Raw genomic sequence first — 14,795 nt, forward strand, 5'->3', positions numbered from 1 at the left:
CGACTAGAGACTTTCTGATTATTATGTCCCTTCTGGCATTTGACGGTGGTAAACTCAGAGTCAGCAATGGTATTGAACCTCAGGAGTAGTTTATTAGGCTTTCCCGTTGCAGATCGATAAACGGCCGGTAGTGCGCGGCTGGATGAGTGGGTCGTTTTCAGACTGGAAGGGGGTAGCGTTTGGAGTACCCCAGAGATCAGTCCCTGACCACAGGTGTTCACAGTTTAATGGCCTGGCGGAGGCAGCGAGATGTGAGATGTCCCAGCCTGCTGGTGACGCAGAAAGAGTGGAGTTGGGGGGAGGGGAGTCTATTCACATACAACTTCGTAGCTTTGCAATCTGTACATAGTGCACTGTGGGGCTGCAGTGGCGGGTTGCATTGCTGGGATCAGTGCACGGTCACTGTGGGCTATGAGGATTTTGTGAATAAAGCGTCATTCTCCAATTTAGAATCTCAAGCCGGGGAGCAAGCCTATCGTTTGTATATTTAAGTTGTATTTATGGCATTGTGATAACCAGATATTGTAGTCCTCCACGACTTCTCTATCCAGGCATTTCAATATTCGACTTCATTCAGGAAGCTTAATAGTCTGAGTGTGGATAAATCTCCCGGACCTGATGGAATGCACCCTCAGGTTCGGAAGGAAGTAACTGGAGAGATTGCGGAGCCTGCAGAGAGACTTAGATAGCTTAGGGGAATGGGCAAGGGAGTGGCAAATGAAATACAATGTTGGAAAGTGTATGGTCATGCACTCTGGTGGACGAAATAAATAGGCAGACTATTATTTAGATGGAGAGAGAATTCAAAATGCAGAGATGCAAATGGACTTGGGAGTCCTTGTGCAGGATACCCTAAAGGTTAACTTCCAGGTTGAGTCGGTGGTGAAGAAGGCAAATGCAACGTTGGCATTCATTTCTAGAGGTATAGAATATAAGAGCAGGGATGCGATGGTGAGTCTCTATAAGGCACCCCTGAGATCACACAGACTATTGTGTGCAGTTTTCGGATCCTTATTTTACAAATGATATACTGACATTGGAGAGGGTTCAGAGAAGATTCACGAGAATGTTTCCAGGAATGAAAGGTCTACCGTATCAAGAAGGTCTGGCAGCTCTTGGGCGGTATTCCCTGGAGTTCAGGAGAATGAGGGAGGATCTCATAGAAACATTTTGATTGTTAAATGACCTGAACAGATCAGATATGGCAAAGTTGATTTCCCATGGTAGGGGATTCTAGGACAAGAGACTTCCATATTGAAGGACGTCCATTTAGGACAGAGATGCGGAGAAATTTCTTAAGAGTGTCGGTGGTAAATAGGAGGAATTTGTTGCCATGATCTGCTGCGGAGGCCAAGTCACTGGGTGTATTTAAGGCAGAGGTAGATAGGTTCTTGATTAGCCAAAGCATCAAAGGGTAAGGGGTGAAGGCAGGGTAATTGGGATGACTGGAAGAATTGGATCAACCCATGATTGAATGGCGGTGCAGACTCGATGACCCAAATGGCCTACTTCTGCTCCAATATTTTATTGTCTAATGGTCTATTCCACTGTTTCGGCCCGCCAAAGTGCAGCCAATATTTCTGGGTATATGACCCATTCATATGAGAATTTAGCATTTTCTATTTTTCTGAGCTTCTCATAATGTGTACGGTTTAGTTAAACTTTGCTCCAGAATTCCCACACAATTGAAAGAGTTTATTACATTTTTTTATTTTATTTTTGCACTACTTATATAATTTAACTATTTAATATATATGTTAATTCATAGTTGTTAGAATCTATTGTTATGAATTTGGTTCTACTGCTGCCGCAGAGACAACGAATTTCATGGCATTTGCTGGTGCTATTAAACCTGATTCTGATATTGATGTGGGAGAACCACCACCGGTCACCTGATCCCAGTTACCGCAGATCGTAATGCGACATTGAAGCCTTTTCTATTTATTTGCATTCTTCAGAAATAACAACAGTTCAGTGAAGTTTCCTTCTGAGGTTCCAAAGCAGAAGCTCAGTCTGTCTAATATTTTCACACAATTAAAATGGGGGATCTGTTTATTATCATCACGTACTGAGCTACAGTGAAAATCTTGCCTGACATACCATCCACACACAGTTCTACACGTTACAACAGTACATTGAGCTGATATACGACAGAGCAATAACTGTAACAAAGCATTATGGCTGCAGAGTAAGTGCAGTGCAGATAGACATATGGTGCAGGGTCACGTCGAGTTACATTGTGAGGTCGAGTCCATTTTATCGGACTGGAGACCATTCATTTGGCTTACAACCGCAGACAGAAAGCCGTCCTTAAGCCTGTTGGTTCGCGCTTTAAGGCTTTTGTATTTCTTCCCCGATGGGGGAGCGGGTTTGCAGCAAGAATGTCCGGGTTGTGAGGATCTTTGAGTACACGGCCTGCTTTTCCGACGCAGGGGAAATATAGGAAGAGTCCATGGAGGGGAGGCTTGTTTCTCTGATGTTCTCTGCTCCCCAAGGTTCTCTGCAGTTCCTTGCAGTCATGGGCAGAGCAGTAGCCATACGAAGGCGTGAAGTATCGACAAGAAGCTCAGAGACCTCGGCCCTCACCCTGCCTTGTGTAGCTGGATCCTGGACTTCCTGTCAGATCGCCGGCAGGTGGTAAGAGTGGGCTCCCTCACCTCTGTCTCTCTGACCCTCAGCACTCATACCCCACAGGGTTGTCTCCTTGGCCCCCTCCTTCACTCTCTGTATTCACATGACTTGTGTCCCCACCCACAGCGCCAATTTGCTAATTAAATTCCCTGACGACACTACACTGATTGCTCTCATCTCAAATAATAACGAGGCAGCCTGCAGAGAAGAAGTCATCACCCCGAGACAGTGGTGTCAAGAAAACAACCTCTCCCTCATGGTGACAAAAACAAAGGAGCTGGTTGTGTACTACAGGAGGGATGAAGACAGGGACCAAATTCAACATTTCCAAGTCTGTTATTGACACAAAATGCACACTTTAATATTGATCAGGACACAACATATTTATAGATTGTTCCTGGCAGAGAATCGTGTAATTTGTGTTCCGTGTGTTATCTGAATGTACTTGCCTGTGATGCTGCCACAAGTCAGTGTTTCTCTGTACCTGCACCTTCCCGTACTTGTGCACTTGGCAATAAATTCAACAGGACCTGAGAAATCTCAGTGAGATTTGATTAGTGATGATCATCTTGGCAGCTCGGTAGGTCGAATGTAGAGAGACAGTGCACTGTGAAATGTAAAGAGAAAGTATACTGTTAAATGCAAGACCCTGAACAGTGTCGATGAGCAGAGGGATATTGGATCCAAGTTCACAGCTCCCTGAAAGAGACTGCACAGATTGATCGGGTGGTTAAGACAGCTATAACGAGAGGTTACACAAACTTGTGTTGTTCTCTCCAGAGCGGCGCAGGCTGGGGTGAGACTGGATGGACGTTTATAAGATTACGAGAGGAATAGATAGAGCGGGCAGACGATGTATTTTTTCCTGGGGGTTGAAATGTCTAATACACAATGAGAGGAGATGTGAGCGGCAAGTGTTACGAGATCACAGGTTTCATTTTGCTGTGGGTGTTACTTTAAGAGAGCCTGCAGGAGGCGGGAGTATGACGTCACTACACTGACTGCTGGAGCTCTCAGTCTCAGAGAGAGAGAGAGAGAGAGAGAGAGAGACAGACAGTCAGTTGGAGGACCAGCGGACTGCAAGCTGCAGTTTGCTAAAGTAATGGGTAAAAGTTTGATACTTTTCCTGTGCCAAAATGGACTGGGTGAAGGAGCGGCACGCAGTGCATATTGAATGTGTGACTGTCACCGTTTTGATCCAGAAGTGGACTGTTGGAGTTTTCCTGTGGCGACCACTTTCGTTAACACTTGGATGGATTCGGGTGTTGTATAGCAACCACTTGTTCTAAAGGATATTCCTGTGACTGTCATCTTGTACAATCTCTTCGTGGATTTTGGAATATGACTCGGTGACTGAAAATCTCCTGCGACTGTTACTTCGTTCTCCCAGCATGGAACCAGTGAAATTCTTCGTGATTACTTCCTCGTTGTATTTTAATGTGGATTTACAAATTTCCCCATTCCGTGGATAACTGAAACTTGCCACCTTGAAACTTTAAGTACTTGTTCCTAAACTTGACAGTGTGGGAGGCACAAACGCATAACACTGTTAACTTCTGTTTCAGTGAGAAGTTAGTTTAATTTTCTATATACTAATAAAGACAGTAGTTGACATTAAAACTGAGTTTGTGGTCTATTACTGATGGTACATAACACAAGTTTGTTTCTTTCCACAGAGTGGCGGGTAGCTGGAGTCTCCGCCCCCACGGGTCACGTGATCCCGTTCGCCCCTCCCGTTTAACCGCAGACAGGCAGCAGCTGCGCGTCTGTTCCCGAGGCCCCGCCCTCCGGATGACGCAACAATCACTCCGCGCCTGCTCACAGTCTCCAGATGGACGGTGTTCGCCTTTCCGCTCAGTGCTGAAGTGAGTCGTCTGCGGGATCGGCAAAGGATTCTCACCGCCTGGATCGAGATCACTGTCTGCGGGCGGAAGATATCACTTTCCCATCGGTGAGTATTGAGACCGATCCCGAGCGGGGAGATCTGATGTTGGCCGTGAGGCCCGAACTCATTTATTTTCCAATTATCTGGGCTCGTCAGAAATGTGTCGACTTCACTTAATCTGCATTGAACGATCCAAACCAGGAGACCAGGCTGTCTATTTCCGCAGAATTGAAATGGAACTCCCGCCAACTGCTCACGTGAGGCTTTTTACCGCAGATCTGCCCCGCCCTCCGCTTTGTGACGCAAGATCACTTGGCGTCTTAATCCCCGGATGGATGGTGATGTTTCCTCCTTGTTTTGTTGGGGAGATCTGATGTTGGCCCCTGAGTCCCGTTGACTTCCCCCAAGTCGCCTCTCTTCCTGAGGCTCCTCACATTTGTCCTTTGAGCTTTATGGCTGTTGTGTCTTCTCCCGGACTGGGGAGGGTGAGGAAGGAGAATGACCCAGGTTATGGGGATCTTTGATTTCACTGTCTGCTTTACAGAAGGATTGGGAAGTCTAGGGGGGAGAATGGTTTCTGTGATGTGCTGATCAGTATCCCAAGGTCCCCGCAGTCCCTCACAGTCATAGGCAGAGTAGTTACCATGCAAAGACGTGAAGTGTCCGGATTGGAAATTTTCTATGGTGTATTGATAAAAAAATGGTGAGGATCAAAGGATATATGGCAAAGTTCTTGTTCTTTGTTCTAACTTTGTCATTTTATACGGTAGTATGTACTATTGTAATTCCACCAAGATGCAACACAGAGCGTCATAGGAAGTCATTCCTGCCTGTGGCCATCAAACTTTACAACTCCTCCCTTGGAGGGTCAGACACCCCGAGCCAATAGGCTGCTCCTGGACTTATTTCATAATTTACTGGCATAATTTACATATTACTATTTAACTTTTTATGGTTCTATTACTATTTATTATTTATGGTGCAACTGTAGCGAAAACCAATTTCTCCCGGGATCAATAAAGTATGACTGTGACTATGCTACTATTAATTCAGTATCTGTGTATTGCTGGAGGACCATCAGTGATTGTCCTTGAACCCTTCTCCCACCTGGTTCCATCTGCTCATCCCCTGCCTATCTTGTTCAACCTCTGTCCAGTCTCCTAATCCCCAACCCCCCCCCCCACCCCCACCCCCAGCTTCAGTGATGTACATAAACCATCTAGATCAACCTTGGTCCACCCTGTATCTCACCACCTCAATATTATATATCAGCAATCTTTCTTCTAACTCTTGTTTTTATTGTGAAGTGTTCATTTACAACTTTGGCCTCGCTGTGTTATTTCCAGAATCAGTTTTTATTAGCTAGAATGCCAGAGGGTCATCAGGTACCAGTTCTGTTGTGCATTGGTGTGGAGGTGCTAGTTATTGAATTGTGACTGGCAGACACACTGCAGTATTTTACTGGCAGCAAAGAGTACTGGGAGAGTTGGTGCTTGGGCTATAATTCTGTGATCTACACTCCAGGCATATGGAACTGTTAGTGTTCTGGATTTGACATTGGTTAGTGCTTCTACTGATGGGGCTGGATGGTCATCCTTCTGCAGTGAAGCAGAAACTTCGAGCAGCTGGACATTGGTTGTGGGGAAATCCCGGATTGCACCACCCAGTGTGAAACGTGGGGATGATGTGTGAGACTCTCAGTGTTGGTGAGTGGCAGATTCAGCTGTGTGACTCTGAGTTTGGGTCCTGGGATATCACACTTTTTGATCCAGGTAAAATGGACCCAGAGATCAAGCTGCTTGGGTTTATGAGGTTTTGAGTGAGTATTTCTGGTCTGGGATCAGATGTTTGTTTCTGGAGTTCCTTTGGAAGCAATGATTGCTAATCTGAGGAGAGGATGAGTTCCCATTCCATCCTCACAGAGAGAGGCTATGAGTAAATGGGCTGGTCCGTGTTTACAACAGTGGAAATAGACCCGTGAGTCTGGTGTTCAAACTGTGTTTGGAAATATCCCCCCTCACTGTCACCTGTCTGTCACTTGGTGGAAATCTGAGAGAATCTCGAGTTGCTGGAGATCTGCACTAAAAACAGAAAATGTTTGACGTCATTCTGACAAAATATTATTAACCTGAATTGTAATGTTTGTTCCTCTCCCCGCAACTGTTCCTTACCTGCTGAGCGTTTCTGGTAATTCCAGTTTCTTTTTGTTACATTCACCCTGGACTGGTTTATATTTCCTGAAATGGACCTGTTTTAATCTGGGAATGGAAATGGCTTGTTCTGTGACAGTAGAACAGTAAAGAAAGCACAACTTTTCCCTGTAAATTATACAGGTACCAGTCTGTCTGTTATTTCTGGAAATATGTTTTGTGCAGTTGTTGCTAATGAGGTTTACAAGAATAATCTAAGGAATGATCAGTTTTATGTATGAGGAGCATTTTATGGTTCAGAACCTGTGCTCAATGGAGTTCAGAGGGACAGTGGGGGTGGTGGAGAGATGTATGGTTAAGTAAACCTACCGAATGCTGAAAAGCCTGGATACAATGGATATGGAGAGGATGTCCCCATTAGATAGAGAGTCTGATCTGACAGCACAGTCTCAGAATAGATATGCTTCCCTTTAAAACTGAGATGAGGAAAATATTTTGACCTAAAGTCGTCTGATCTGTGGAAGTTGTTGCCGCAGAGGTCAGTTGAGGCTGCCATTTGGGTATATTTATGACAAAGATTAATATATTCATGATTGTTAAGTAGCTTTAGGGTTACAGGAGGAAGGCAGGAATATGGTGTTGGAATAAAAATCAGTCATGGTTGAGTGGTGGAGCAGACTTAATGGATCGAATCACCTAATTCTGTTCCTACATCTCATGTCTTACCATGACTGAACGATGACTCCTTCTTATCCCATATTGTTTTGTGCCGTGTGAGGGACAATAAAAGATTGTTCACTGAGATCATTATATTTGACTTCAGCGTTTAAATTTCAGTGAGTTTTGTTCTTAGTAATATTAAGCAGAAATGTTTTGTTCTCCATTTTATTGTTAATGTGCTTCATTATCTTTCATGTTAAAGTTAGACCTGCGGTGAGAGATTTATTGGAAGAAGAACCCCAACTGGAAGCAAACCACAACTCACACGAGGGAACAGCAACAAGTGAACCAGCCCGAGGATTGAGAGCATTAACTGAAGAGAACCCATCTGACTTTGAGAATCCAGTGTTTCAGTCAGGAGAAAGTTTGGTGAGTCTCATTTACTCAAACACTGGTCCTTTAGACTTTGCATACCTGTACAAAGGAAGGTAGGAAATAGTTGGAGTGAGACTGAATGTGCCCAGAAGAACCAGTTATGCCTCTGTCAGACCCAGTTGCAATCACTCCAGGTCTGGTAATGTGCTACCAGCAGCCCAGCCCTTTAAAACCACTCCCATTCTGTGGAAGTCGAATCCGGATAAAGTCACTCAGAGACCGTATAAGTACAGATTCGTTTTTCCAAGCACCTGGGGCTTACTCCGTTATTTGCTCAAACAGGAACAGTATATGACTGTTCCCACCCAATCCACTAACTGACTAACAATTCCACTTACACCACAGGTATATCCGTCCAGATACCCCCCACACAAGACAGGCTGGAGCCAAAGTTATTTACTACATGACAGCCCCTAAAGACAAATTACAAAGTCATCATAATGGCTTTCACACACAGAACAGACTGAAGCTGTCCTATCTCTACACCTGAGTACACAAGGAGATAAGCATCCCGAAACCCCAGCTAGTGACCCTGAAGAAGAAATATGGCTCAGCATGGCTCAGCACATCTGTTGGTCATCAGCAGTTTCTTTCAGAAAAACAGGCTGCTATTGTTTAACGAAGTGTTAACCCTTTTACATACTTTATCATTCCCTCCTTTTCATCATTACATGATCAACAAAGTAGTAATCTTTTACAGAGAAAGCAAACGAGTACAGCATTGACTAATCAGTGGGTAAAAACAGCAGACATCAGTAATTATAACAATGATATGTACAACTATTAGGCCATAATGCAATATCATGCCCCACGTATTACCGAACAGGCCTTCGAAGACCACCATTTCAACCCTTCGGTGAACCCGTGTAAATCCTGCCCTACTTTCTTGATGCTGTCAATCTCCTTGACAGTGTGCTCGGAGAGGGATGTAATGTTAGTAGAGTCATCAGGGATATAGGTGCAGCATTCTGTGTCAATAATAGCACAGGTTCCCCCTTTTCTCAGCCAGAATAAAATCTAAAGCCTTACGATTCTGTGGGACTGTTTGCCGGATTGCAATCATTTCAGTGGATATTTCTGTTACTTGGGCCTGTGTTTGTGTCAGGGCCCCTGCAGTATTGTGGCCAGCTCCTCAAGTGCTGTAGCCAAATTGATTCTCTCTCATGAATTCCTGGCTACTCCATAGGAGAGAAAAGTGATCATCCAAAATCACTCAGTCTCAGCTTCTCCGCTGCTGGGCACCTGCAAGTATGGCCAGGATGCATGTTTCCCAGTACAGGAAGTTCCGTTTGAGAGATACCATCCCTCAGAACACTGACAGCCACAGTTATCTCTGACTGGACACAGTTCCTCACCTCACTTCCCCGGGTGTTATTTGAGAAAGCCCAGGCTGAGAGTTCCTCACTCTGGTTGAGTGGGATTACTGACATTGGAATCATAGTTTTACCATGCTGGGGAATTTCACCACAAACCCAGCAGGCCCCAGTTCTACCTGTTTGGCATAGGTGTGACAGAGAGACAGAAAGGTGTTAACATGGGGGCCCCCGGATGCTGGGGTGAGTCCTCTCAAAGACATGAACACGAACACCACTATCAACCAATACATTTTCCTTTAGTCCAAGAGAGTCCTTCTACTCAGTTCCTTCAGTAACACGTTTGTTGTCTGTTTGATGTATCCACTGAGATTGCCCCTTCCGTTTCACAGCCGTGGGAGTGGTCAGTAACTCCAGATATGGTCCTCTCCAGCGAGGTCTGAGTTTCCCTCGATCCCAGTTCTTGATCAGGACAAAATTCTCAGGTTCTGTGGTGGGATAGTCACTCCTCTCTGCAGAGTGGTTCTCTTCCTTGTAAGCCTGTTGTATCTGTGAATGTAATGCTTGGAAAATTTTGGTTAGTTGGCATATATATTTCCCCATCTCTTCCCCCAGGGTATGCATATCCAATTTTGCTGGTAGACTTTCTGGGAGCAATGGTACACAAGGTCTTGGTCCCCAGTGTGTCCTCATGGGCCGTCCATAAATGATTTCAGCTGGTGACAACCCTGTTTCCCCTGTGGGGTAACCCTCATGTGGAATAGGGGTGACGGTGGGACCTTCACCAAGTGAGTCCAGTCTCTGCTGTTAGTTCAGCCAATTTACTCTCCAGAGTGCCATTGGCTGTTTCCACTATGCCAGCAGCCCGTGGGTGTTGTACACAGTGGAATTGTTGCTTCATAGCTAGTTCATTACATAGCCCTTCATTTACTTTCACCACAAAGTGTGGGCCATTGTCAGAGCTCAGCATACCTGAGAGTTATTCCCTGTAATAATACCTTCACAACAGTCACAGTAGTATTATTGGTAGTTGGAATAGCTTCAATCCACCTACTAAACACATCTATAATAACTAAGCAATATCTATAGCAATGTAGTGCAGGCAATTCAATAAAATCAACTTGTAGACATGAATAATGTTCACCTGTCAAGGGAGTAGTACCCAGTGTGCAGGGTACAGGTTACCAACCATTCCCTCCTTTCCCAGGTGTGTACAATTATGTATTTAATTGACCAATATTGATAAAAACTCTGCAGGAAAATAAATCTGCCCCACTGGGGTGATCCAAAAACCTAGGTCAGGGTCTTTCTGGCACCCATCTGGGAACACAGTTTGCGCTCCTCCTCAGAGGCGTCCCCCTGAAAAGTACGTACCTCCCACATGTCTGGCAAACTCGTTCTGCTTAAGTCACAGAACGTTGCTTGACGGGAACCCGAGGGCACCACAACTACCGAGGATTGTGCCGCACTTTTCACTGTCTCATCCACTAAAGCATTGCCTTTAGTGACCTGGTCGGACATGCGTGTGTGGGCCGCACATTTAACAATAGCCAAAACTCAAGGTAGCTGTAGAACTGTGAGTAAAGTTGTTTACAAAGGTGGCATTACTAATGGGGTGGCCAGAGGAAGTCTGGAATCCCCATGTTCCCAGAGAGCCCCGTAGTCATGTACAACTCCAAATGCGTAACAGGAGTCTCTGTAAACGTTCGCACTTTTATCTGTTGCTAGGATACAGGCACGAGTCAGAGCAAACAGCTCAGCCTTCTGGGCGGAGACAGCTGCTTCAAAAGAGGCCTGCTCAACTATTTCAGTGTCCGTCACTATCGCATAGCCAGAATATCATTTTCCTGCTGGATTGACAAAAGAGCTTCCATCCTCATAAGACGTTGCCTCGGGCTTCAGGGGGTATTGCGGAATGGATGGGAGAGTCTGTCCTTCTTTCATGGTGATCCAGACAGGGGGGAAGTTGGTGTGGTCGAATTCTTGGCCTGAAATTGCCCAGAGATGGGGTACAACATCTTGAGTTCGGTCAATATTAAAAGAATGTCTTACCAGATGTCCCGTCTTCACCTCAGACTCCTTCCAGTATCTGAATTGGCCCATGGCCAAGTCTTGCCAGTCTTCCTGGGTGCTGGAGGCTTGATTCATTGAGATGTAGGCAAGGAACCCAGGTTCTTTGGCTTGAACCCAGGGCAAACCCTAACGGTGGTCTGGGGAACCACCAGTTCTGTCTGTTGCCAAAGGAAATCCGGAACTTCGGCCAATAATGCACTGCCCTCTCTTCCTTTCACCTCTCCAATCACCATAACTGGGAACTTCTGTCCCTCGAGGGGTGCATAATATTGGCTTTCCTCAGTTGAGTACGCCATAGGGTCATAGCACAGAGTCACAGCGGGTGGACCGCTGGCATTGGGGTTTCGAATGGAGTGGAGTCCTGATTAAGTAACCACCATTGGGGGGGTCAGTAACTGGGGAAGCTGTCGGTTGTTCACTGGTCCCAGGGTTCCAGTAATATGTCAAAGCTCGTCGCATTCAATTTCAATCATAGTCAGGCCAATCCATATTATTTGTTTTAATTATGTGGGCGAACCAAACATTCATCTCAGCAGTAATTTTTTACATGGCATTAAAACTGTGATACTTTAAGTTAATAATACATAAAAGAAAATCCCAGCTGCAATCAAGAAAGCCTATTTGCGTGAGTGTGTTTCAGTTACTGTGGGAGCAGGAACCCATGCAGCTCAGTGGGAACAGGGAATAATACCAATGGAGAGAGTCAGACTGAGCCAGGTCACAGATTGGAGATGGTAGAAATGCCCATTCTTATTGAGACAGGAAGAGCATCAGAGAATTAGATGGTCATTCCAGGTACCAGCACTGTGCCCAGATAGAAGATGATTTCTCTCTCCAACTTGGGTTGAACCTCACTTTAACAGTGAGATGTCAGATCACACCTTGGCAAATCAAATGATCTCATCTGAAATGTTGTCTTGCACCCATTGATGGATTTTGTAAATCTTTTCACAGGTTAAGAATGACAAGGAATTTGTCTCCAGGAATCTCAAGCATGGCACGCCAGTGTTGCTGTCCCTGTCTAGATATTTAAGAAGTGGAGCAAGGGATTCAATCAACCATCCTTCCTGCTCAGACTGTGGGGAGGGATTCACTTGGTTATCTGATCGAATGGCACACCCGTCATCTTACATAGGGGAGAGGCCATTCATCTGCTCAGACAGTGGGAATGGATTCACTCAGTCATCTCAATTGAAGGTATATCAGCAAGTTCACACTGGGACAAGGCCATTCATCTGTTCTGGGTGTGAGAAAGGATTCAGTCAGTCTTCCCGCCTGTGGACACACCAGTCAGTTCACACTGGGCAAAGGCTGGTCATCTGCTAAATTTGTGGGGAAGGATTCACTCAGTCATCTGACCTAATGGCTCACAAGCGAGTTCACACCGGGGAGCTGCCGTTCAGCTGCTCAGACTGTGGGAAGGGATTCACTTGCTCATCTAAACTGAAGGTACATCAACAAGTTCACACTGGAGAGAGGCCATTCACCTGCTCAGTCTGTGAGAAGAGATTCACTCACTCTTCCACCCGACAGAGACACCATCGACTTTACACCGGGGAGAAGCTATTCACCTGCTCAGTCTGTGGGAAAAGATTCACTGATTCATCCACCCTACAGGGTCACCAGCGAGTTCACACTGGGGAGAAGCCGTTCACCTGTTCAGTCTGTAGAAAGGGATTCAGTCATTCATCCTACCTACAGAGTCATCAGCGAGTTCACACTGGAGAGAGGCCGTTCACCTGCTCAGAATGTGGGAAGGGATTCACACTGTCATCCACCCTACAGAATCATCAGCGAGTTCACACTGGGGAGAAGCCATTCACCTGCTCAGTCTGTTGGAAGAGATTCACTCACTCATCCACCCTACAGAGTCATCAGCGAGTTCACACTGGAGAGAGGCCGTTCACCTGCTCAGAATGTGGGAAGGGATTCACTCAGTCATCCCACCTACAGAGACACCAGCGAGTTCACACTGGAGAGAAGCTGTTCACCTGCTCAGAATGTGGGAAGGGATACACTCAGTCATCTGAATTATTGGCACACCAGTCAGTTCACAGTGGGGAGTGGCCATTCACCTGCTCAGAATGTGGGAAAGGATTTACTCAGTCAACCCAGCTATTGGCACACCAGTCAGTTCACACTGGGGAGTGGCCATTCACCTGCTCAGAATGTGGGAAGGGATTCACTCGGTCATCACAACTACTGGCACACCAGTCAGTTCACACCGGGGAGAAGCCATTCACCTGCTCAGTCTGTGAGAAGAGATTCACTCAGTCATCCCACCTGCAGAGTCATCAGCGAGTTCACACTGGGGAGAGGCCGTTCATCTGCTCAGAATGTGGGAAGAGATTCACTTACTCTTACACCCTACAGAGACACCAGCGAGTTCACACTGGGGAGAAGCTGTTCACCTGCTCAGAATGTGGGAAGAGATTCACTCAGTCATCCAACCTACAGAGTCACCAGCGAGTTCACACTGGGGAGAGGCCGTTCACCTGCTCAGTCTGTGAGAATAGATTCACTCACTTATCCAGCCTACAGAGACACCAGCAAGTTCACACTGGGGAGAAACCATTCACCTGCTCAGAATGTGGGAAAGGATTCACTCAGTCATCCCAACTACTGGCACACCAGTCAGTTCACAATGGGGAGTGGCCGTTGTTATGAATCCCTGGGTTTCCTTTGCTGTGGACTGTCATCTTAAGAGAGAGAGAGAGAGAGAGAGAGAGATTAAGAAGGCGAATCAGTCTGACTTGCAGCTTGTTTACATCGCTCGCAGCTTGTTTAGATTTAACCGAGGACACGGACACTCAGAGTCAGACGGAGACGAAGGAGGAAAAATGGAAGGATCGAAACCAGGGAACTAGTGGCCAAGGGTCACTGTTTAGAACTTCCCTATCCCACAAGGGTGGGTTAATTATCGATTCAGCGTACATCGAATGTGTGGTTGTCACCTCGTTTGATCCATAGGAGTGGATCTGATTTGAGGTATCCTGTGAAGCCCACTTATGTGTTAACCCTTGCCTGAGTGTGGGTGTGGTTATTCACTTGAAGACAATACCCCTTGTGACAAGTCACTTTCGGTGATAATTCGTATGTGGATTTGGAATGATGACAGATAAAATCTACAGTGACTGTTCTCTCGTTTTACCACCATGGGACCTGTGGAATTCGACATAATTGCCTTCTCTGGAAATTCACCCTGCATTACAAATATCTCTCTCATCACCTATTCCATGGATGAACTGAACTTTCATATTTTACCATCTCAAGACTCTAAGCCTTGTTTCCCCCGAGCTCAATAGTTTGGGACTTATATTTACCCACACATATATACACACATAACTCTGTTAACTTTTGTTTATCTTGCTTAAGTTACTATATTATGAGTCGATACTAATAAAGATAGTTGTTTTAGCATCAAAGCCAGACTTCAGGTGTAGTCTACTGCTGCTAGTTCATTTCTAAAGCGTTATGGTTTGTAACAAAATTGGGGCCTGCGTCCAGGATATGAACAAATTCGGGGGCGTATTGATTGATTAATTATCAATTTCATTGGGGAAATCCCTTTTGATTTATTTGTGGGTGAAAAATCAGCAGCAATGGATGTTGATAGATTTCTGCAAGCGCCAACCTCTGAGGCATTAG

At 45.6% G+C, this 14,795-nt stretch overlaps 1 protein-coding gene across 1 annotated transcript in view; it reads left to right on the forward strand.

Annotated features, from left to right (window-relative positions):
* Positions 1 to 14,795, forward strand: part of LOC140208031 (uncharacterized) — a 150,501-nt gene that overhangs the window by 72,356 nt on the left and 63,350 nt on the right. The window contains exon 3 of the mRNA XM_072276560.1: positions 12,765 to 13,811. Coding sequence (XP_072132661.1) covers positions 12,765 to 13,811 — 1,047 coding nt within the window. The remainder of the gene's footprint in view (positions 1 to 12,764; positions 13,812 to 14,795) is intronic.

Source organism: Mobula birostris, chromosome 13 (assembly GCF_030028105.1).
Source record: "Mobula birostris isolate sMobBir1 chromosome 13, sMobBir1.hap1, whole genome shotgun sequence".
In the NCBI taxonomy this organism is placed as follows: Eukaryota; Metazoa; Chordata; class Chondrichthyes; order Myliobatiformes; family Myliobatidae; genus Mobula; species Mobula birostris.